This window comes from Crinia signifera, chromosome 5 (genome assembly GCF_055691185.1).
Source record: "Crinia signifera chromosome 5, ASM5569118v1, whole genome shotgun sequence".
Lineage (NCBI taxonomy): Eukaryota > Metazoa > Chordata > Amphibia > Anura > Myobatrachidae > Crinia > Crinia signifera.
Genome location: NC_139221.1, coordinates 90,742,466 through 90,764,602, shown reverse-complemented (window position 1 = coordinate 90,764,602; position 22,137 = coordinate 90,742,466). Strand labels below are relative to the sequence as shown.

Here is a 22,137-nt window from a genome sequence, read left to right as displayed (position 1 = left end):
AGGGTGGGGCTGATGTACGCCTATTACATCAATGTGTATATATATAGGTGTGCACAAAATACAACTTTGTGCTGCAAACATGTCTGCTTCTCAATCAGAGGGAGAACAGGAGCATCAGCGCCTCCTAGCTCGCCTGGACTCTATCACCACCAATGTGGCCCTCACCAGAGACCAGACATTGGGAGGTGAGCAGGCAGCTGGCCAATCTACAGCTGCCCAACCTACAGCTGGGCCATGTTCTGCCTCAGCAGAATCATTGGGAACACAGCAGGTGGCTTCCCAAGAGAGTAGCCTGGCCAGCACTTCAAGTACAGCGACTGGTAGCCGTGGGCATGGCCAAAAGAGGCCAACAGAGGAACCAACCAGCAGTATCATGGCATTCGAACCGCAGGAGCTTGCCATACTGGTACCCCTTGCACGGGATTGGATAGAGTGTCCACAGGAGAGGTTGACACACACAAGGAGATGGAAGATTTGGGAGGACATAACTGTGGAGATTAACCCCTCCCCTAGTGCCCTGGTATTTCCGCTCCCCCCCCTCCCCTGGTACCTGGCAGTGCGGTAGGCAGCGGGCGTGCCAGGGCTCCTAGTCGACAGGTCCCCGACTGGTACCCTGCTCCCCCATCCCCTGGTACCTGGCAGCGATTCATCAGAGCAGTGGGGCAGTGCAGTAGGCAGCAGTGTGCCAGGGCTCCTAGTCGGCAGGTCCCCAACTGATGCATGAAAGCATCATGCAGAAGCAGGATGCAGGAGGAGGCTGCAGCTGGTGCACAGACAGCGGGGGCACTGGGGATCTGGGCAGGTCCGTGCTCAGGAGGAGGAAGTGGGTCTATTAGGAGATTGTTATTTCATCGGCTGGGTCCCTGCCGCAAATGGGAATTAGTGGGCCCACTCATTACATATGTGCATATGTAATGAGCGGATCATTACATATGCGCATATGTAATTAGAGGGTCAGCTAATTCCCATTTGTGGCAGGGATCAGGCCGATGCAATGACAATCTCTTAATGGACCCGCTTCCTCCTCCTGAGCATGGACAAGCCCGGATACACAGTGCCCCCGCTGTCTGTGCACCAGTCCGGGACCTGTGGACTAAAAGCCCTGGCATGCACTCAGCTGACCGCTCTGCTCGGATGGATTGTTGCCAGGTACCAGGGGAGGGAGGGGGGGGTGCGGGGCTACCAGGGGAGGGGAGACACACATGAGGTATCAGCTGCAAGTTACCAGGGGAGGAGGAAGGGGGGGGGGGGTTCCAGTGGCAAGGTACGGGGGGGGGGAAGACTAGTGTGGGATCTTGAATATAGTTTAAGGTCCTTTCCCACTGCCAAAAAAAGGGCTTTAAATGTGTAGGACACTGCTTTTTACCCGTTTAACAAATACCAGTATTTGTTAAATGGGTAAAGCACCCTGGAGCTTTCCCACTGGAAAAGGTTATCAGTGTGTAATCTTGTTGACTCCTACATTATGTAAGAATGCTAATATACTGTATTTTAAAATGAAGTAAATGCTAGTTTTAAATCGTGCATTCTTTCTCTTTCGTCCATCCTGGTGATACAGCTCGACATTGGGATGTAGAAGGGTCTGCAGGAGCCAAGGCACTTAATGCTGAAAGTATTTGGGGGCAGGCTCCTCCCTTCTGCATCCCATGAGGCTCCAGTTCGTTTTAGGTGCCCACAGGAGGAGCTGCTGCAGCCACCTTTTTTTCCTTTGGATTTTTTAAAAAGAGTAGTTAGGTTTTTCATTATTTTATTAACTCATTAGTTAGAGCAGGTTTTCCCAGTGTGTTACTTCTTACAGAAGTATACACACACTGAGAGCGCAGCAGAGGTTGACAGAAATGTGTTCTGTCAGCTCTATGTGTGCAGAGAGACGCTGTCTGCTCCCTCTGCACATCGCTTAACCTCTATGCAAGAGAGGTTTTCCTGAGCCCTGGGGGTGTCCTGAACCGGCTCCTTGCATAGAAGGGGATCATGGGGGATGGACCCCCTGCGATGGCGGCCGCCATCTTGGAAGGGCTTATAGAATGAAATCCCACTAGGGAGGTGAGGTCTATTACAGGAGCCCAGTGTTGCTGGGCAACTCCAAGTGGTCCCATAAATAAGGGAGGCACTAGAGGTAAGGAGAAAGACTTGTGGGAGCGGCTAAAGGGGGAAAGGAACCAAAAAGGCTATCCTTCCCCGCTGAAGCAGAGACTTGGGCTCTTCCTGCTCTGTGTACTGGCGCCATTTCTCTCCATCTTGCGGAGCTAAAACAAGGTTTTTTCTTCAGAGTACAGAGAGTGCAGTTTCTCCTGGAAAGCACTTCCCCTGCTAATCGCTGAGGTCACTGGCAGCAGAAAGCCAACAGATAAGTACACTGTTACATGATTGTGCATTGCCTGACATTGTGCACTGTGTATTAGACATGACTGAAGGGTGTAATGCTGCTGCCTTGGAGGAGGGAGCGCGTGCCATGTTACTTAACTGCAAGTTTTAAATTAACATGTGAACAGATGGATCAAGGGGACTTCTGCCCCTCATGTGAGTCTGTGCCCAGTGGAGTGCAAGCCCATAGGTCTGAACCTGCGTGGGCTGCTGCGTTGGGGAGGTCCATGAATGCCTTAGTAGAGGCTTTAAGCAGGCAGAGGGATAACTTAGTGAAGTCTCCTGGCCATATTTCTTCCTCCCAAACTTCTATGGGCTCCATTGCCCCGTCTCAGGGGGACCCTGTTTTATTGCAGGTCATGCAGGACACTGCACAAGGTGTTCATAAGATGAACTCCTTTGTGAAACAATTTGCCAAATCCTCTGAGATTATTTCTCCTAGACACCCATTTTTTACACCCCCACTTTTGAATTTGGATTCTGACGAAGAGGGTGTGTGTGAGGAGGATTTGGGCTAGGACCAGAGGGAAGATGCTGAAGCTTCGGTCCCTGGTATTGAGGATTTGATCCTGGCTGTAAAACAGACATTAAATCTGTCTGAGGAAGACAAGGTGCCTGAGCACTGTTTTTAAGAAAATTCGCAGGGATTCTGTGACTTTTCTTTCTGATAAGGGTATGGTTTCCGTGCTGGGAGAAGCATGGAAACTCCTGACAAAAGATTAATTATGCCCAAGAGATTTTCTAATATGTACCCCATGCCTGAGGAACATGTGAAGTTATGGGAAAAGGTTCCTCTGCACCTGTGGCTAGATTTTCCAAGGCTACGGCTTTGCCGGTTCAGGGGGGTGCGGTCTTTAAGGATCCAGTTGACAAAAAAGTGGAAGGATGTCTTAATGCAGTTTTTGAAGGAGTGGGTTTCATGCTTCCACCCATTATTGCCTCTGCTTGGGTTGCCAAGGCAATGACTAAGTGGGCAGAAGCCTAAGGCAGTCATCTCCAGCCTGTTTCAGAGGCCTTTACTTTAGCTGAAAAGCTTAGATGTGCAGCAGAGTACATTTGTGAGGCTGGGGAAGAAGGTGCAAGAATGGCGTCCAAGGTTTCCGCCACATCTGTTTCAGCTAGAAAAGCACTTTGGCTAAAACCCTGTGAAGCAGACAGCGAGTCCAAGAAGTCGCTTAAACTTTACCATTTAAAGGTGAGTTGCTTTTTGGGACAGAGCTGGAAGCCATTATAAAACAGGCTACGGGAGGGAAGAGTACATTTCTTCCCACTACACCTAAGACTTCAGGATCTAAATGTGGAGTTTTTAAACCTTCCTTTCGCTCCTCCTTTTGGGGCGTCGCGTCCACCAGAGGACAGGCAGGAAGAGGTAGGTTCCCAGCCGGTAGAGGGAAGGCACCCAAATCCTGATTTGGGGCCTTTACTAAGAAGGATGTGTCAAAAAGAGAGGATAAGTCCTCTGCATGATGGGGCGGAGACACCCCGTTCTGGGCTCAGAGACAGGTGGAAAAATCCCACCACGGATCCTTGGGTTTATTCAATTGTTTCCAAGGGTTACCAGATAAATCTCAGGGGGGTTCCCCCAAAGAAATTTCTCCCTCCACCTTTGCCACGGGCCACCAGTATGTGGACTGCCCTCTTGGGGGCAGCATTGAAAAAGGGGTAGTGGTCCTGGGTACCTCAGGAGGAAAGAAAGAAGGGATTTTATTCAATCCTTTTCTTAGTCCCCAAACCAGACGGGTCTTTCAGACCTATTCTAAATGTAAAATCTTTAAATCTTCATCTATGAGTGGATCTTTTTCGCATGGAGTCTCTACGTTCAGTGTTATTAAGCATGGAGCCAGGAGAATTTATAGCATACGTGGATATAGAGGATGCTTACCTACATGTACCCATCTGCAAGGAACATCAGTCCTTACACTGCTTTGGGATAGGGGAGACTCATTTGCAATTCCAAGCTCTTACGATTGGTCTGGCTACTGCCCCAAGGGTCTTTACAGAAGTGATGGCTGTCATAGCTGCGGCCCTCAGACTGAGAGGAATAGTGATTATACCTTATCTGGATGACCTTTTGTTCAAGGCGGAGTCTGCGGAAAATTTTCAGGAACATCTGAACATTGCGACGCAGTTTTTACAAGATCAAGGGTGGGTGTTAAACCTTCCCAAGTCTCATTTGACACCCACGCAGAGACTGCAGTTTCTGGGGGTGATTTTGGACACCCACTTTCACAGGGTGTTTCTGCTGGAATCCAAGGCAGTGGACATTTGTCAGCTGGTGTTGCTGATTTTACAAGCTCCTGCCCTTACAGGTTGGCAGGGAGTGAAATTACTCGGCAAGATGGTGGCAACCTTCGAGACACTTCAGTTTGCCAGGTTTCACTCAAGGATTTTTCAATGGAACATCCTATCATGTTGGTCAGGGAACGCAAAGACTATGAAACAGGAACAGTTGGTTCTGTCTCAGGAGTCAAGAGAATCCATGATCTGGTGGACAGACACAGAGACTTTGCAGCTGGGGCGTTCCCTTTGCTCATGGGATTGGCTGGTGATCACAACTGATGCCAGTCTCAGGGGTTGGGGGGCAGTAGCCCTTCACCTACGGTTGCAGGGTCTCTGGTCCAGTAAGGAATCCAGGCTGCCAATCAATATATTGGAACTTTGGGCAGTTTGGAACACCCTTCTGCAGGCAGAGGATCTTCTGAAGGGGCGCCTCTACGTGTGCAGTCAGACAATGCCATGACTGTGGCTTATCTGAATCATCAGGGCGGGACTCGCAGCAAAATGGCAATGCAGGAAGTCTTGCGGATTTTCAGCTGGGCAGAGATCAATATTCCTGCTCTATCGGCTGTGTTCATTCCAGGGATCCAGAATGTAGAAGCGGATTTCCTCAGTAGGGCGGATCTGCTGGAGGGAGAATGGGCACTTCATTAGGAGGTTTTCAAGGAGATTGTGGATCGCTAGGGGCTCCCAGAGGTTGACCTAATGGCGTCCAGGAACAACTGTCAGGTGCCGAGGTTTTGTTCTCGGACAAGGGAACCGACAGCTTGAGCAGTGGATGCCATGATAGATCCATGGCATTTTGGCCTGGTATATGTGTTCCCCCCCATTTCCAATGATTCCGCGGGTACTGAAGAGAGTGAAGTCCTAGAAGGTGCAGGCTATTCTGATTGCCCTGGACAGGCTCAGGAGGTCGTGGTACTCCGACATCCTAAGATTGTCAACGGAATCTTGTCGTCTTCCTCTTCGGCAGGATTTGCTAAGGCAAGGACCGTTTCTACACCTGGACCTAGCTCGTCTCAATTTGACGACGTGTTTTATGAAACCTCCCTATTAAAAAAGAAGGGATTTTCTGATCCAGTTATCCAGACTATCCTTAGGGCTCGTAAGCCTGTGTCAGCTGCAAATTACCATTGGGTATGGAAAATCTACATCAGGTGGTGTGAACGTCAGAGAGTTCACACTTCTAGGTTCAAGGTTTCTAGACTTTTGGAAATCCTGCAAGATGGATTCTCAGTCGGACTTGGTTTACAGTCCTTAAAGGTGCAACTATCTGCATTGTCTATTTTCTTTCAGAAGAGGGTAGCTCTGTTACCTGAGGTTCAGACCTTTTTACAGGGCGTGACCAGACTTAAACCTCATATAGGCAGCCTGTGGCGCCTTGGGATTTGTCTCTGGTTCTGATATGTATTACAGAATCCTCCTTTTGAACCATTAAGATCGGCTGATCTTAAATATGTTTCTTGGAAACTGGCTTTTTTGTTGGCCATTGCTTTGGCTAGGCATGTGTCAGAGTTTGGAGCCTTGTCCTGCAAGTCTACATTTTACATTTTTCATGATGATGGGGCTGTGTTTCGAACAGTGCCTAAGTTTCTACCTATGGTACCTTCCTTTCACTTATACCAGGAAATTGTGCTTCCTGTGTTTTCTCCGCCTGAGAGGGCAAGAAATAGGAACAAATTGAAAAAATTGGACGTTGTTCACGCCTTGCGAATTTACGTGGAAAGGGTAAAGGACATTTTCAAATCTGATTTGCTCCTGGTACTGTATGATGTGCATAAAATAGGGTAGCCTGCTTCTAAGCAGACAATTGCTAGATGGTTAAGGTCAGTGATTGCCTTCGCTTACACTAAGGTAGGTAGACCTGTTCCTTCACGGATCAATGCCCATACCACCAGGTCAGTTGCTTCCTCGTTGGCTGTGCGTCATGGGGCTACAGCGGAGCAGTTGTGTAGGGCTGCCACTTGGTCCTCTGTTCACACCTTTACCAAATTTTACAGATTTAATGAGTTTACATCGAAGGATGCTTCATTTGGGCAGGCAGTGATGAAAACTCAGTCTGAGTGTACCCTCCCAAAGAACCGGCTCCTGAACGTCCCAATGTCGAGCTGTCACCAGGATGGACGAAAGAGAAAAGGGGATTTTTGTAAGAACTTCAAACCCCCTTCTCTAAATCCATCCTGGTGACACAGGGATCCCTCCCTTACACTCAGTAAGTTATACCGTTCATGTAATATATACAAGTTATACCGTCATATAAGATGTTCAGGCATTGTACTGAGTTATGTATCCTAGTGTGCTTTAGAAGTTGAACTGAAGCATCATGGGATGCAGAAGGGAGGAGCCTGCTCCCAAAGACTTTCAGCATAGGTGCCTTGGCTCCTGCGGACTATCCTACATCCCAATGTCGAGCTGTGTCACCAGGATGGACTCAGAGAAAGGGGTTCGAACGGTAAGTTCTTACAAAAATCCCCTTTTTTTGTAATTGCAGGAAAAGGGTTTTATTCCGCACTGGGTTCGTCTTTCAATATTATAAGACAAAATGTGGTGTGATCTAGGCCAACATATATATATAATTGGGCCCTTTTACAGGGTTAATAGTTATGGTTGGTGGTGCACCCACGAGTCATGGTAATGGTAAGTCAAACGGGCAGATGTGTTAAGCCTGGAGAAGATATAAACTGGAGATAAAGTGAAAGGAGATAAAGCACCAGCCAATCAACTCCGAACTGTCATTTTCAACCACAGTTCATTGGCTGTTGCTTTATCTCTTTTCACTTTATCTCTTCTGTAGGCTTAATACATCTGCCCCAATGGGAGGCAAGGGCAAACGCAGGATTTTCAGAAGGGGGTTTCCAGAGGGGGCGGAGCAAAACACGGAGATGGACACTTAGGTGACCCAGTATATGCCAGGTCAGATAAAGTAATATAGATAGACCAAATGTATATAAATAATAATATATATATATATATATATATATATATACACAAACAGCGGAGTCAACAGCAGTGTAGACCCATGGGCTTAGCAATGTATTGGGGCCCCTACCGATCCTCCAGCGGTAGGGGTGGGGGAAGCTTTGATGGCCTGCGGGTGGTAGGGGGTATTATGTCAACCGCTCAGCATGTAGGGCCTGGATCAGTCATTTCCACTAATTACCCCTTTACTGCACAGATGGTGGGAGATGAGAAGGGGGCATTGGGCTGAATGAAGGGGCCCTGATACATAACTTCCAGGGTGGTGGAGGATGTTTAATATGCAGAGGAGGGGTGTATAGTGGAGTGGGCTTATTATTCATAATTTTCTTGTGGAATGACAGCTTGCTTGACTGCAGATATCTCCAGTTCCCGGAAATAAATGTCTTAGATTTTAATGGAATTAAAAACGAGAGAATCCCACCTACCAAATGGTACTGGCTACTGGGGACTAGGGGATCAGAGTTCAGAAGGCAGAGCAATCTGCCAATGAGTACAGTATATAAAACTACATACCAGGTGTGTGGAGCTGGAGCAGTAACCAGCTGCTGGAAGGCTGATATCTCTGGTTCTGGGAACTGTAGAGACAAGCTACTAGTGTTCCTCAAAGAGGGAGAGTCCCAGCTTTTGGAATATACCCTCAGAAAAACCAAAAGTCAGACAGAACCTGAAATATCTGACTTGGATGAGCAATTAACAGGCTTGGATGGGGACCACTGCTTTGAAGTCAGATATCTCCGGTTCCCAAGGGCCGATTTTTAAAATTCTTGTACCTATGGAAAGAGAGGACCCTCAGCTTTCAGCATAGGGTCCTTAGACTCCTGGGGGGGTTTCTGGGTACTCAGAAACCCCCCCTGCGTGCGCTACTGGGAGGAAAAAAAGGAAAGGACTCAGGTGTTGGGGCAGTCTTTTACAAAATTAGCTAATTCCTTTCCTTTTTTCCTCCCTGTGTGACTTACCATCTCTGTGTAATTGTTTGAGGGAAGAATTTTCTCTGTTCATATACTTTGGCAGATGTATTAAGCCTGGTAAAGTGATAAAAAGGTAATATAGTGTAAGGTGATTGGGCACCAGCCAATCAGCTGTGTTTTAAAAATGACAGTTAGGAGTTGATTGGCTGGTGCATTATGACCTTTCTCTTTATTACCGCACAATCACAACTTTATCACTCTACCAGGCGTAATACATCTGTCCCACAGTGACTTGTTGCAACAGGATTTCATCCTTTGTGTTAAGGATATAGGCTTCAGTTCAGCAAGTTCAATTGCACCAAGCATTTATCAGCATAGGAACTGAAGCAGCATGTTCACATTTGTTATAGTGATGCAAACTTCAATATGATTGTTCCATTTATGTCTTGTTTGGGAAAAAGTGTTTTTGTGTAGAGTTTTTTTTATTGTGATTTAATTAGTATACAGTGGAAATAAAGCCCATCCTGTAGTGTATATGATAGATTTTTACACAAAGGCAGCCATAAATGGTTCTCAGTCACTCCTCTTCTCCATATGCACATTTATTTACTGAAGTCCTGCTTATACCAACATTTTCTAATGTATGCTGGATGTGATCTATTGGTTACAGTGACCTCATACACCCTTGCAGCTGCATGTTATGTTCTCCATTGACACCCTGCCAGGCACTGGCTACCACGGCGTGTCAGACCGAGTTATGTTGGGAAACCAACCTTACATAAATGTCTGATCCCCTTGGGATAGAATGAGAGTTGTGTTTATAGAGCTGGGCATTTCATCAATCATCGATGGGTCTAAGGGAGCCCATACACGCTCCGTTCTGGGCGTCCGTTCTGTACTTTTAAAGTACACATCGCATTGCATCAGAGGCGTAGGGAGGGCGGAGCCACCGGAGCTCTTGCTCCGGGCGGCGATTGGTCGAATGGCGCCGCCGGCCCGCCCCCCCTCCGCAGAAATGATCATCTGTGCTAACGGCGGGCAGCGTGCGCCGGCGGCTGCCCTGCCCGGCGCCTGCCCAGCTGCCCTGGCCTGCTCGCCCGGTCCCTGACGCTTAGGGCGGCTGACAGTGACTCACTCCGTCCAATCTAATTGCTGCTGGTGCTGCTGCTGCTCGGACAGGCTTCCGGGCAGCGCAGCGCAGCGCAGCAGCACTCAGACTCATCAGAGTCGCCTGCCTCGGCTCTCACTCCCTCCTCCGTCATCAGCCACAGCCATCCCAAGCGCTGATGAGGAGAAAGTTTCTGCTGCTGCCGCCCTGCTATCATTATTCAAGGTGGATTTCTTTTTTTATTTTTTACAGCTAATTAATGATGAGGTTTAACTTGGGGTTTGGGTGATTCGTGTGTCCTGGGGGAGGGGAGGAGGGGGGGGGGGTGCAAAGTGAATCTCTCTGGCATCTGCTGCTAACCTGCTGTGCTGTATATATATTTATTTATTTACAGCTGTCAGCATCTTATATAGCGCAGCAGATTCCGTTACAGTGTATTATATAGCGCAGCAGAATCCGTTACAGTGTCTTCTATAGCGCAGCAGATTCCGTTACAGTGTCTTATATAGCGCAGCAGGTTCCGTTACAGTGTCTTATATAGTGCAGCAGAATCCGTTACAGTGTCTTATATAGCGCAGCAGATTCCGTTACAGTGTCTTATATAACGCAGCAGATTCCGTTACAGTGTCTTATATAGCGCAGCAGATTCCGTTACAGCGTCTTATATAGCGCAGCAGATTCCGTTACAGCGTCTTATATAGCGCAGCAGATTCCGTTACAGCGTCTTATATAGCGCGGCAGATTCCGTTACAGCGTCTTATATAGCGCAGCAGATTCCGTTACAGCGTCTTATATAGCGCAGCAGATTCCGTTACAGCGTCTTATATAGCGCAGCAGATTCCGTTACAGCGTCTTATATAGTGCAGCAGAATCCGTTACAGTTTCTTATATAGCGCAGCAGATTCCCTTACAGTGTCTTATATAGTGCAGCAGAATCCGTTACAGTGTCTTATATAGCGCAGAAGAATCCGTTACAGCGTCTTATATAGCGCAGCAGATTCCGTTACAGCGTCTTATATAGCGCAGCAGATTCCGTTACACTGTCTGATATAGCGCAGCAGATTCTGTTACAGCGTCTTATGTAGCGCAGCAGATTCCGTTACAGCGTCTTATATAGTGCAGCAGAATCCGTTACAGTTTCTTATATAGCGCAGCAGATTCCCTTACAGTGTCTTATATAGTGCAGCAGAATCCGTTACAGTGTCTTATATAGCGCAGAAGAATCCGTTACAGCGTCTTATATAGCGCAGCAGATTCCGTTACAGCGTCTTATATAGCCCAGCAGATTCTGTTACACTGTCTTATATAGCGCAGCAGATTCTGTTACAGTGTCTTATATAGTGTCTTATTTTTTAAGTTTTTTCTTTTGAAATGTAACATGCAAACACATGTTAGCCACGCCCCCAATTCATTACCGGGGTAGGGGGGCGCGAAATATGCCCTTGCTCCGGGCACCATGGCACCTAGCTACACCGCTGCATTGCATGCCAATGCGATGCGATACGATGTAAAGCTAGTACAAAAAGTATGTGCAGCACATACTTTTTGTACTGTACTATGAGATGCGCGGGAGCGCGCATCTCATAGTACAGAACTGTGGGAGCACAGAACGGAGCGTGTATGGGCTCCTTTAGATATGCTGTTCAGAGTCGACTGTACAGATATTTGTATTATTAAATATATAATTCCAGTAAATGTGAAAGTTTATAGCATTTGGTTAGTTACATCAGTGGTTCTCAAACTCTGTACTCATGACCCCACACAGTTCACATTTTCCAGGTCACCCGACAGGTGCACTCATTACTGACTGACACATTTTAAAAGAGCCACAGGTGAAGCTAATTATTTTACTTGATTCTGTTTAGGAGACCTGAAAAACGTGCACTGTGTGGGGTCCGGAGGACTGATTTCGAGAACCTGTGGTCTACATGTAACAGTGCTGTCATCTACATGTATTGCAGACATAATTTACAGTATGTGACTGGTTGCTGTATGTTCATTCTTTCCCCCAGGCATGGAAAAATGATGTTGCTCGCTTTCAGTCTATGTTCAGACACCCTCCTCATACAGAGCTTATAGTTGTTGTGGGAAATCATGACATTGGATTTCATTATGAGTAAGTACACAGCTTGATTTTGTGACTAAATGTTGCAAGTGCCAAAGTGATGAAATCAGGAAGATTAGGCGGGTTTTGGAAATTCTGATTGATATATGTACCGTACCTCTGCCTTGCTGGTAATACAATGGAATGCCAATAATGTAGAAGTATGAAGCTCCTCCCCCTCTACTACCCATCAGTCCCCAGTTAGGTGCCCTTGGGAACTTGTCCTTCTGGACTGTGCTTCAGCTTATTTTATTCTATTTTCTGTACCCTTACCCACTTATATCAAAAAGTTGAGTTTTGCGTGCCCCTGACATTCAGTCAGGCAGGCAGTTTTTCCCAGCTTCTACAAAAGCCACTGCCATACCTCTGTAAGACACTGCAGCCCCTCACAGTTCTAAAGAGAAAAGCATGAGTGCAAGCACTACTGTGAGAGACTGCTGCGCCATGCACTCCCCGCTCTCCCCTGACCTCCTTTCCTCCTGCGCTGCAGCCTCCACGTCAGTGAGTCGGATGTAGTGGTGCTATACAGATGAGCAGGCACAGCACTACTGTGTGATGTTAGCCCACTGATCTCTGTTAACATGTAGGCAGCAGGGATGCTGAGGAGGCCATGAGGAGCCATGGCTTTTCCATGGACTTTTTTAATTAGGCTGAGGAGTCAGAGGGAGGCTGAGCTTATCTTATCAGCCAGGGTGTGCTTGTTTCCGTCCCTGTGGCTTGCCCATTGGTTCTTCCTCTTAATACCTGTTCCTCTCCGTAGGCAGAGCATAGGTGCCATTTTATTTTGAGGCTAGCACTACTACCAATATGAGGCTGCAGGCTAAAAGGATTCTCCTGCTCCAAACTTTCATCCCATCTAAAATCATTGCAAGGGACTGAGTACACTGGAGTGGTGCACGGGATGGAGAAGGCAGGGTTTCCTTTATTGGCTGGTTGTTGTATGATCTATCCCTTTGGCCCAGATTGCATCAAACAGGACCCAGCCCAGTGAAACTTTTTGGAGAGTTGCAGGTTGTTTTTCCTGGGAACACATTTTGCAAATACCATCCTAGGCTCCAACACAACGTTCCCTCTAATTTTATGAAGGCTGTGTGCATCAAAAGATATTGCCTGTGCAACTTTGGAAGAAAATTAAATTTTTTGTGCGACACACACACACACACACACACACACACACACACACACATGGAAAACGACGTTCAGCATATGTGTTAATTTTACTTCAAAATTATATTAAACATTTAAACATTCAAAACACCTCACACAATGTAGTTAATGGGTGAAACACACATTAATTGAGTTCATAACTGCAAAAAGGGGACCACTGCTGCTTTGTGTGCTCTGTTGTAATGTCTGTGTGCACGCTCGTCGAGTTGTGTACACGCGCACAGCTTAGAGCAGTGGTAGCCAACCCTAGCCCTCGAGAGCTACCAATAGTTCACATTTTCCAGACAACCTACTGTAGCTGCTGCACTCATTAATCGCTGACACATTTTAACCCCTTCACGACAGAGCCAGTTTGTGCCTTCATGACAGAGCCCTTTTTTTCAAATCTGACATGTCTCACTTAAGTGGGGATAACTTTTTTTTGCTTTTACTTATCCCAGTGATTTTGAGATTGTTTTCTCGTGACACATTGTACTTCAAGTTAGTGGTAAATTTTGGTCGATACAGTCTGTGTTTTTTTGTGAAAAATACCAAAATATCGTGAAAAAATGGAAAATTTAGCAATATGCAAAATGTCACATTTTCTGCTTGTGAGACAAATAATCATACCACTCAAAATAGTTAATAACTAACAAAGACCATATGTCTACTTTATGTTGCAATCATTATTTCAACCTCCTTTTCATTTTTTTGGACACTAGGAGGCTTCAAATATGACTAGCAAATTCTAAAATTTTCAAGAAAATTTCAAACACTGATTTTTTTAGGGACCAGTTCAGTTCTGATGTGACTTTGAGGGACTTGTATGTGAGACACCCCCATAAATGATGCCATTTCAAAAACTGCACCCCTCACAGTATTCAAAACAGCATTTTGGAAGTTTGTTAACCCTTTAGGTGTTTCACAGGAATTAAAACAAAGTGTAGGTGAAATTTCAAAATTTCTTTTTTTTTGCAGAGTTTCAATTTTAATACATTTTTCTAACGAATACAGTAGATTTTACTAGAGAAATGTGACTAAAAATTGATTCCCCCAATTCTTTTGTTTTCAAAAATATCCTATATGTGGCCCTAGTGTGCACGTTGACCAAACCACAGGCTTCATAATAGAAGGAGCACCTACTTGATTTTGGAGCCTCCTTTTTATGAGATTTTTTTTTAGGCACCATGTAGGTTTCTAGGCACCATAAGTGCTAAAAGTTAGGAACCTCCCCCACAAGTCACCCCATTTTGCAATCTACACCCCTCAGGGAATTCATCTAAGGGTATAGTGTACATTTCAAACCCCCAGGGGTTTCACCAATTTTGGTACAACTGGGATGTGAAAATGGAAAATTAAATTTTTTTACACAAACATGCAGTTCTGGCTCAAAATTTTTCATTTTCACAAGGAATGAAGGAGACAAAGCACCCCAAAATCTGTGCCCCAATTTCTCCCGAGTACGGCAATGCCTCACATGTGACCAAAAAATACCAGTTGGGTGCATGGCAGGACTCAGAAGGGAAGGAGTGATTTTTGGATTTTGCAGCACAGATTTTGGTGGAATGAATGGTGGGTGCTATGTTGCACCAATACAGTGGAACCCCCCCACAAGTCACCCCATTTTGCAAACTACACCCCTCAGGGAATTCATCTAGGGGTATAGTGTACATTTCAAACCCCCAGGGGTTTCACCAATTTTGATACAACTGGGCTGTGAAAATGAAAAATTACATTTTTTTACACAAACATGCACTTCTGGCTCAAGATTTTTCATTTTCACAAGGAATGAAGGAGACAAAGCACCCCAAAGTCTGTGCCCCAATTTCTCCCGAGTACGGCAATGCCTCACATGTGACCAAAAAATACCAGTTGGGCGCATGGCAGGACTCAGAAGGGAAGGAGTGATTTTTGGATTTTGCAGCACAGATTTTGGTGGAATGAATGGTGGGTGCTATGTTGCATTAGCAAGACTCCCAAAGCACCAATACAGTGGAACCCCCCCACAAGTCACCCCATTTTGCAAAGTACACCCCTCAGGGAATTCATCTAGGGGTATAGTGTACATTTCAAACCCCCAGGGGTTTCACCAATTTTGGTACAACTGGGCTGTGAAAATGAAAAATTACATTTTTTTACACAAACATGCACTTCTGGCTCAAGATTTTTCATTTTCACAAGAAATGAAGGAGACAAAGCACCCCAAAGTCTGTGCCCCAATTTCTCCCGAGTACGGCAATGCCTCACATGTGACCAAAAAATACCAGTTGGGCGCATGGCAGGACTCAGAAGGGAAGGAGTGATTTTTGGATTTTGCAGCACAGATTTTGGTGGAATGAATGGTGGGTGCTATGTTGCATTAGCAAGACTCCCAAAGCACCAATACAGTGGAACCCCCCCACAAGTCACCCCATTTTGCAAAGTACACCCCTCAGGGAATTCATCTAGGGGTATAGTGTACATTTCAAACCCCCAGGGGTTTCACCAATTTTGGTACAACTGGGCTGTGAAAATGAAAAATTACATTTTTTTACACAAACATGCACTTCTGGCTCAAGATTTTTCATTTTAACAAGGAATGAAGGAGACAAAGCACCCCAAAGTCTGTGCCCCAATTTCTCCCGAGTACGGCAATGCCTCACATGTGACCAAAAAATACCAGTTGGGCGCATGGCAGGACTCAGAAGGGAAGGAGTGATTTTTGGATTTTGCAGCACAGATTTTGGTGGAATGAATGGTGGGTGCTATGTTGCATTAGCAAGACTCCCAAAGCACCAATACAGTGGAACCCCCCCACAAGTCACCCCATTTTGCAAAGTACACCCCTCAGGGAATTCATCTAGGGGTATAGTGTACATTTCAAACCCCCAGGGGTTTCACCAATTTTGGTGCAACTGGGCTGTGAAAATGAAAAATTACATTTTTTTACACAAAAATGTACTTCTGGCTCAAAATTTTTCATTTTCACAAGGAATGAAGGAGACAAAGCACCCCAAAATCTGTGCCCCCATTTCTCCAGAGTACGGCAATGCCTCACATGTGACCAAAAAATACCAGTTGGGTGCATGGCAGGACTTAGAAGGGAAGGAGTGATTTTTGGATTTTGGAGCACAGATTTTGGTGGAATGAATGGTGGGTGCTATGTTGCATTACCAATACAGTGGAACCCCCCCACAAGTGACCCCATTTTGCAAACTACACCCCTCAGGGAATTCATCTAGGGGTATAGTGTACATTTCAAACCCCCAGGGGTTTCACCAATTTTGGTACAACTGGGCTGTGAAAATGAAAAATTACATTTTTTTACACAAAAATGTACTTCTGGCTCAAAATTTTTCATTTTCACAAGGAATGAAGGAGACAAAGCACCCCAAAATCTGTGCCCCCATTTCTCCAGAGTACGGCAATGCCTCACATGTGACCAAAAAATACCAGTTGGGTGCATGGCAGGACTCAGAAGGGAAGGAGTGATTTTTGGATTTTGCAGCTCAGATTCTGGTGGAATGAATGGTGGGTGCTATGTGGCATTAGCAAGACCCCCGAAGCACGGTGAAATGATGAACCTAATAATCCATAGATGTGTGGTATATTTTGAAACACTCCTTTATACATAGGCCGGGTTTGTCGGGGCAAGTTTCACAGTGGAAAATAGTTTCCTTTCTTATTCCCTTTTTATAGCAAACTTTGCACCTTTTTTGTGTCCTGCCCTTTCTTGCAGTGGAGGGGATTTCGTTGGGAAAATGCTGCCCTGGTACAATACGGGGGCCAGTACTAGAAGTACTGGGGCCCTCTGCCTGCTGGTTCCCAAATATTAGGCCCTTTATGACTTCCTCTTGAAAGTGCATAAATGTCCCCCTCTGGCCGGTAGAACGGAATAGCACGTAAGCGTTATACAGTGCCATCTGGATGATATACACGGCCAGCTTCTTGTACCAGATATTTGTTTTCCGCAGGGCACTGTACGGCTTCAGTACCTGATCTGAAAGATCCACTCCGCCCATGTACTTATTGTAATCTAGGATACAATTTGGTTTTGAGGTGTGGGTACTGGTACCTCGTACAGGGATGGAGGTGGTACTGTCTCCATGAATTGTTGTCAGTATAAGGACATCCCTCTTGTCCTTATATTTGACCAACAACATATTTTCGGTGCATATTCCCCTGCTTTCACCCCTTCTTAGTACTTGGGCAATGTGCGTTTTGGGGAGGCCTCTTTGGTTCTTGCGCACAGTACCGCAAGCTGCTGTACCTCTTGAACCAAGGGCCTTAAACAGGGGGATGCTGGTGTAAAAGTTATCCACATAGAGGTGATAACCCTTATCCAGGAAGGGGTGCATTAAATCCCAGACAATTTTTCCACTAACACCTACGAGGGAGGGGGGGCATTCTGGCGGTTCAATTCTTGAATCCTTCCCTTCATATACCCTAAACTTGTGGGTGTACCCTGTGGTGCTTTCACACAGCTTATACATTTTTATGCCATACCTTGCCCTCTTACTGGGAAGGTACTGGCGGAATTTAACCCTTCCTTTAAAATGTATAAGGGACTCGTCGATACTAATACATTTATCAGGGATGTATAGCTCTGCAAATTTGGCACTGAAATGATCAATGACCGGCCTGACTTTGAATAGCCTGTCAAAGGTGGGATCATCTCTGGGTGGGCACTGTGCATTATCGGTGTAATGTATAAATTTATGGATTGCCTCAAAACGAGCCCGAGTCATGGCCATACGGTAAAATGGGGTGCTGTACAGAACATCTGTACTCCAATATTGCCTAATTTGTGGCTTTTTTACTATGCCCATATGAAACACCAGACCCCAAAACGTCATCATCTCTACTGCATCTACAGGGGTCCACCTAGCAAATGATGACGTGGGGTTTTGAGCAATAAACTGCTGGGCATATAAATTAGTTTGGTCCACCATTAAATTTATAAAATCATCAGAGAAAAATAATTTGAAAAAGTCAATTTCTCTGAGACCTGTGGAATCAAATTGGATTCCTGGCATGGCCAAAAACTCAGGAACCTGGGGCTCAAAATTGTCTGGTGGTGGGGTCCATACGAGATCAATTATTGGGGGGGGGTCTCAGCTGCTCTACGGGGGCGTCTTTGAGGGGGTCCCTCATCACCAGAGGAGGAAGAGGAGCTTAAGACGAATCCTTCAAATTCCCCGCTTGCCTCACTGGCTGTGTCAGAGTCAGAGGCAAGCATGGCATATGCCTCCTCCACTGAATACATTCTTCTGGATGACTGGGATGACATTTGGGATGACATTTGGGATGCCATTTTTATTTTTGTGTTACTGGTAGTGAAATGTTTCAACACGTGTATAGTGTAGGGGGGGGGGTACAAACTTTATTTCAACACGGGGGGTATGTAGTGTGTAGTGTGTATGTAGTGCAGAAAAAAAAAATACAAAAAGATTCAAAAAAAATAATTGAAGGGTTAAAAAAAAAAAATGAAGGGGTTAAAAAAACAGAAATTGAGCACAGATGTTGGTCAGTAACGTCCGTCACTGAACAGCGCTCAAAGGCAACAGGAATTTGATCAAAAAAAAAATAAAATAGATCAACCCTGTGCCGAAAAAGCTGATCAGTGATGTACGTCACTGATCAGCGCACAGTGGCCACAGGACACCCACAAAATCACAGTGTGTGTAAAAAAAAAATTAAAAAAAGACCCCACAGCACCCACAAAAAAAAAAAAGGTGATCAGTGATGCGACACTGATTACCAGTGAGGGGCAGCAGGTGCACAACCTTTGGTGCAACTGACAGTGCAACTGGCAGCAACTGACAGGTATATATATAAAAAAAAAACCTCTGCACCCCCAAAAAGTTGCTGATCACCTCAGATATAGTGATCAGCACAAAAGGCGGGGGCAGCAGACACAAAATTTAGCACTCTCTATCACTCTCTGTCACTATCTCTCTCTATCTCGCTATCTCTCACTATCTATCACTCTATGACACTGCAGCAGCAGCACTGACAGTTATATATATGAAAAATAACCCCTGCACCCCCAAAAAGTTGCTGGGGGTGCACAAAAGGGGGGCAGCAGACACAAAATATAGCAGTCTCTATCACTCTCTGTCACTATCTCTCTCTCTCTCTCTCTCTATCTCTCTATCTCTCACTATCTATCACTCTATGACACTGCAGCAGCAGCACTGACAGGTATATATATATATATATATATATATATATATAAAAAAAAACCTGCGCCCCCAAAAAGTTGCTGATCAGTTAATTTATACTGATCAGCACAAAAGGGGGGGCAGCAGTCAGTTATATAAAAAATATATAGCACAATCTGTCACTATCTCTCTATCTCTCTCTCTCTATCTCTCTCTATCTCTCTATCTATAACTCTATTACACTGCAGCAGCACAAAATATAGCACTCTCTGTCACTAGGCCTCTCTATCTCTCTCTCTCTATCTCTCTCTCTCTAACTCGATGACACTGCAGCAGCACAACACAGCACAACACAGCACAGGATGTCACAAGATGAAGCAAGATCCCAAGCAGTGATCAGGTAAGTATTGAGCAAGGTTCTGGTCAGTATATGGCGGCAGCTGGGCACGGTGACCGCACTGCACGCTATTCCAGACCGGAATGTCGTCTGCAGTGCAGTCACCGTTAGTTTAAACCCCCCTCCATGGCTGTGATTGGTCCGTCGGTCCGACAAACCAATCACGGCCTTTGGGGGCGGGCGGGGTGAGGTGGGGTGACACCAGTGTCACCCTTACACCCCGCGGTGATTGGTGCTGTACTTTACAGCACCAATCACCTCCGATCCCGTGTCACCGGCGAACGTTATTCGCCGGTGACACAGAAAACGCTGTAAATGGCTGTTCACACTGAACAGCCAATCACAGCGATCGCCGACGGGGGGGCGGCATCGCAGCCCCCCCTGGGCATGCAGGGACATGTCTGCTGTCAGGGACAGCAGACATCGTCCCTCTGTCACTGCGTCTCTAGACGCAGTGACAGTTTGAAGTCATGACGTATATATACGTCATGTGTCGGGAAGTACTTCCCGGCCATGACGTATATATACGTCAAATGTCGTGAAGGGGTTAAAAGATACACAGATGGAGCTAATTAGCTCACTTGTGATTCTGTGAGGAGACCTGCAAAACATGCACTGTTGGTAGCTCTCAAAGACTAGGGTTGGCTACCCCAGGCTTAAGAGCATTGATCTTCAAACTGTGGCCCTCCAGATGTTGTGAAACTACAAATCCCAGCATGCCTTGCCACAGTTTTAACACTCCCTTATAGCAAAACTTTGGCAAGGCATGCTGGGATTTGTAGTTTTACAACATCTGGAGGGCCACAGTTTAAAGACCCATGGCTTAGAGGGAACACTGCTCCAACACCGCCACTGGGTAGGGGAGGATCCTGTGTTCATTCAATGTATTGTTTATTATTCTATTTTACCTACATGTTTTTTAAGCAATAAATATTTTTGTGTAGTTCACCCAGTGTGCCAAGGGTCGTCTTTATTCACCTATTCAACTGAAATTTACTGTGGTCTTCCACTTTTTTATCCATTACCAATTGGTGACAGCATGGAAATAGCCAAGAAGCATTTCCAAGTTACCCACAATTCCTCTCCAACTACCCTTTTCAGCTTTTTTATGACTGAAAAGTAAGAATCTCGCCTCCTGTGAATGTGTCCATTTCCAGATTTTCAAAAAAAGACAACTCTACCTGTTCCCAGTGGAGGCGACGTTACATTCAATGTATACTACTGTATTGTTCATCTCAGACCAATGCTTACTAGTGCATGGGTGAACAAAGCAGAGGGGAAATAGGTGAAACAGTTGGTAGAGAGTCTGGACTCCGAGAACAGACCTCCGCGTTTTAGCGGAACTTATTTGTGAGTCTTATTTGGATGAAGCCGCTAAGGATATCAGTCGGGTTAGCCCCTGTATTTATGCCTCAGCTATTGCAGCTCGCAGAGCTCTGTGGTTACAGTCCTGGCAAGCGGATGTACAGTTTAAATGGGCTTTTGATACTCTCCCGTATACTGAAGAAATCCTGTTCAGCCCAAAATTTGATAAATTGATTTCCCAAGCCACAGACGGTAAGTCCACATTTTTACCATCAGCTGCCCCGCCTACCAGATAAGTCAACATGGGACCCACTTTTTTTAGTCCTTTTAAGCTGTGCAGTCCTTTATGGCATAGACGGGTGCTTCCACACATGTTAGAGGTGGCAGGGCACAAGATTGACTGCATGCTTGTTAAAATCAAGCCTTCTCCAAAACAGGTGGCATGAGTGTCTTCCGATCCACCTGGGGGACCCACATATGGGTGCTTGTCTGCAGAAATTTCAACACATTTGGAGCCAGTTATCCATGGTTCTGTGTATTTGCCATATAAATGTAAGTTTCTCCGCCAAACCTGGTGGATTAACCTTGAACCTTGCCTCTATGTCCTAATCTTCTACTGCAAGGCCCATTCATGCACCCCAATCTCACACTGCTCTGCTTAATGGGGTGGCTATTGAGCCTGCTATGTCAAGATTCATTCCTGCTATGCCATGCGCTGGGAAGCCGGTCACAGCTACGCATTACCAACGCATGTGTTATTGTTATGTAACGTAGTGTGAACGACTGTGCTTTCTTTCAAGAACATTTAGCCTAATTTGATTGTTGATTTTCCTACAAGATGGGCCGTATTCTGGTCTCTGAATACGGCCTGGTCGATGCTTTTCGTTTCCCAGGCAACCGGACCAAGACCCGTCTTGAAAAAGTTTCCGGTTGCCTGGGAAACTAAAAGCGTCAACGTCACTTCCGCCCTCATGCAGTGTCTCTCTGTGGTCACGATCCCCGAACACAGAGCCAGCTTGTTCTATCTGCCTTCTCCAAACCACCGGAGCCCGTCAGCCCTATCTCCAGATGCAAGCACCAGGGGCTCCGCTCTACGGCTTATCAATCTGCCACACCCCGCGGAGTGTTTACCTGACGGACTGCTACATCACTTGCACCGGGTTGAGCCGCTGTGTCATCTGGCTCCCCGGCAACTCCAAATTCTACATCTATACAAGGAGGGTGAGCATAACTAATGGAGTATACCTGTGCCTGAAAGACTGTATTTATGAGTTATATGCGCTAAAAGGTCACATCTATACCAACAACCTTGCTTGCCTGACTGACTTTTACTGTGCGTGCTTTACCCGCTAAACAGACTATTTCAGTACTAATATTCTGGCTTCATTAACCAACTGCTGGCTCTA

General features: G+C 45.9%; 1 protein-coding gene across 3 annotated transcripts in view; it reads left to right on the top strand.

Moving 5' to 3' along the window:
- Nucleotides 1–22,137, top strand: part of MPPE1 (metallophosphoesterase 1) — a 125,551-nt gene that overhangs the window by 34,370 nt on the left and 69,044 nt on the right. For all 3 annotated transcript variants that reach the window (XM_083187668.1, XM_083187669.1, XM_083187667.1), the window contains exon 4: nucleotides 11,649–11,752. In XM_083187668.1, the coding sequence (XP_083043794.1) occupies nucleotides 11,649–11,752 (104 nt within the window). The remainder of the gene's footprint in view (nucleotides 1–11,648; nucleotides 11,753–22,137) is intronic.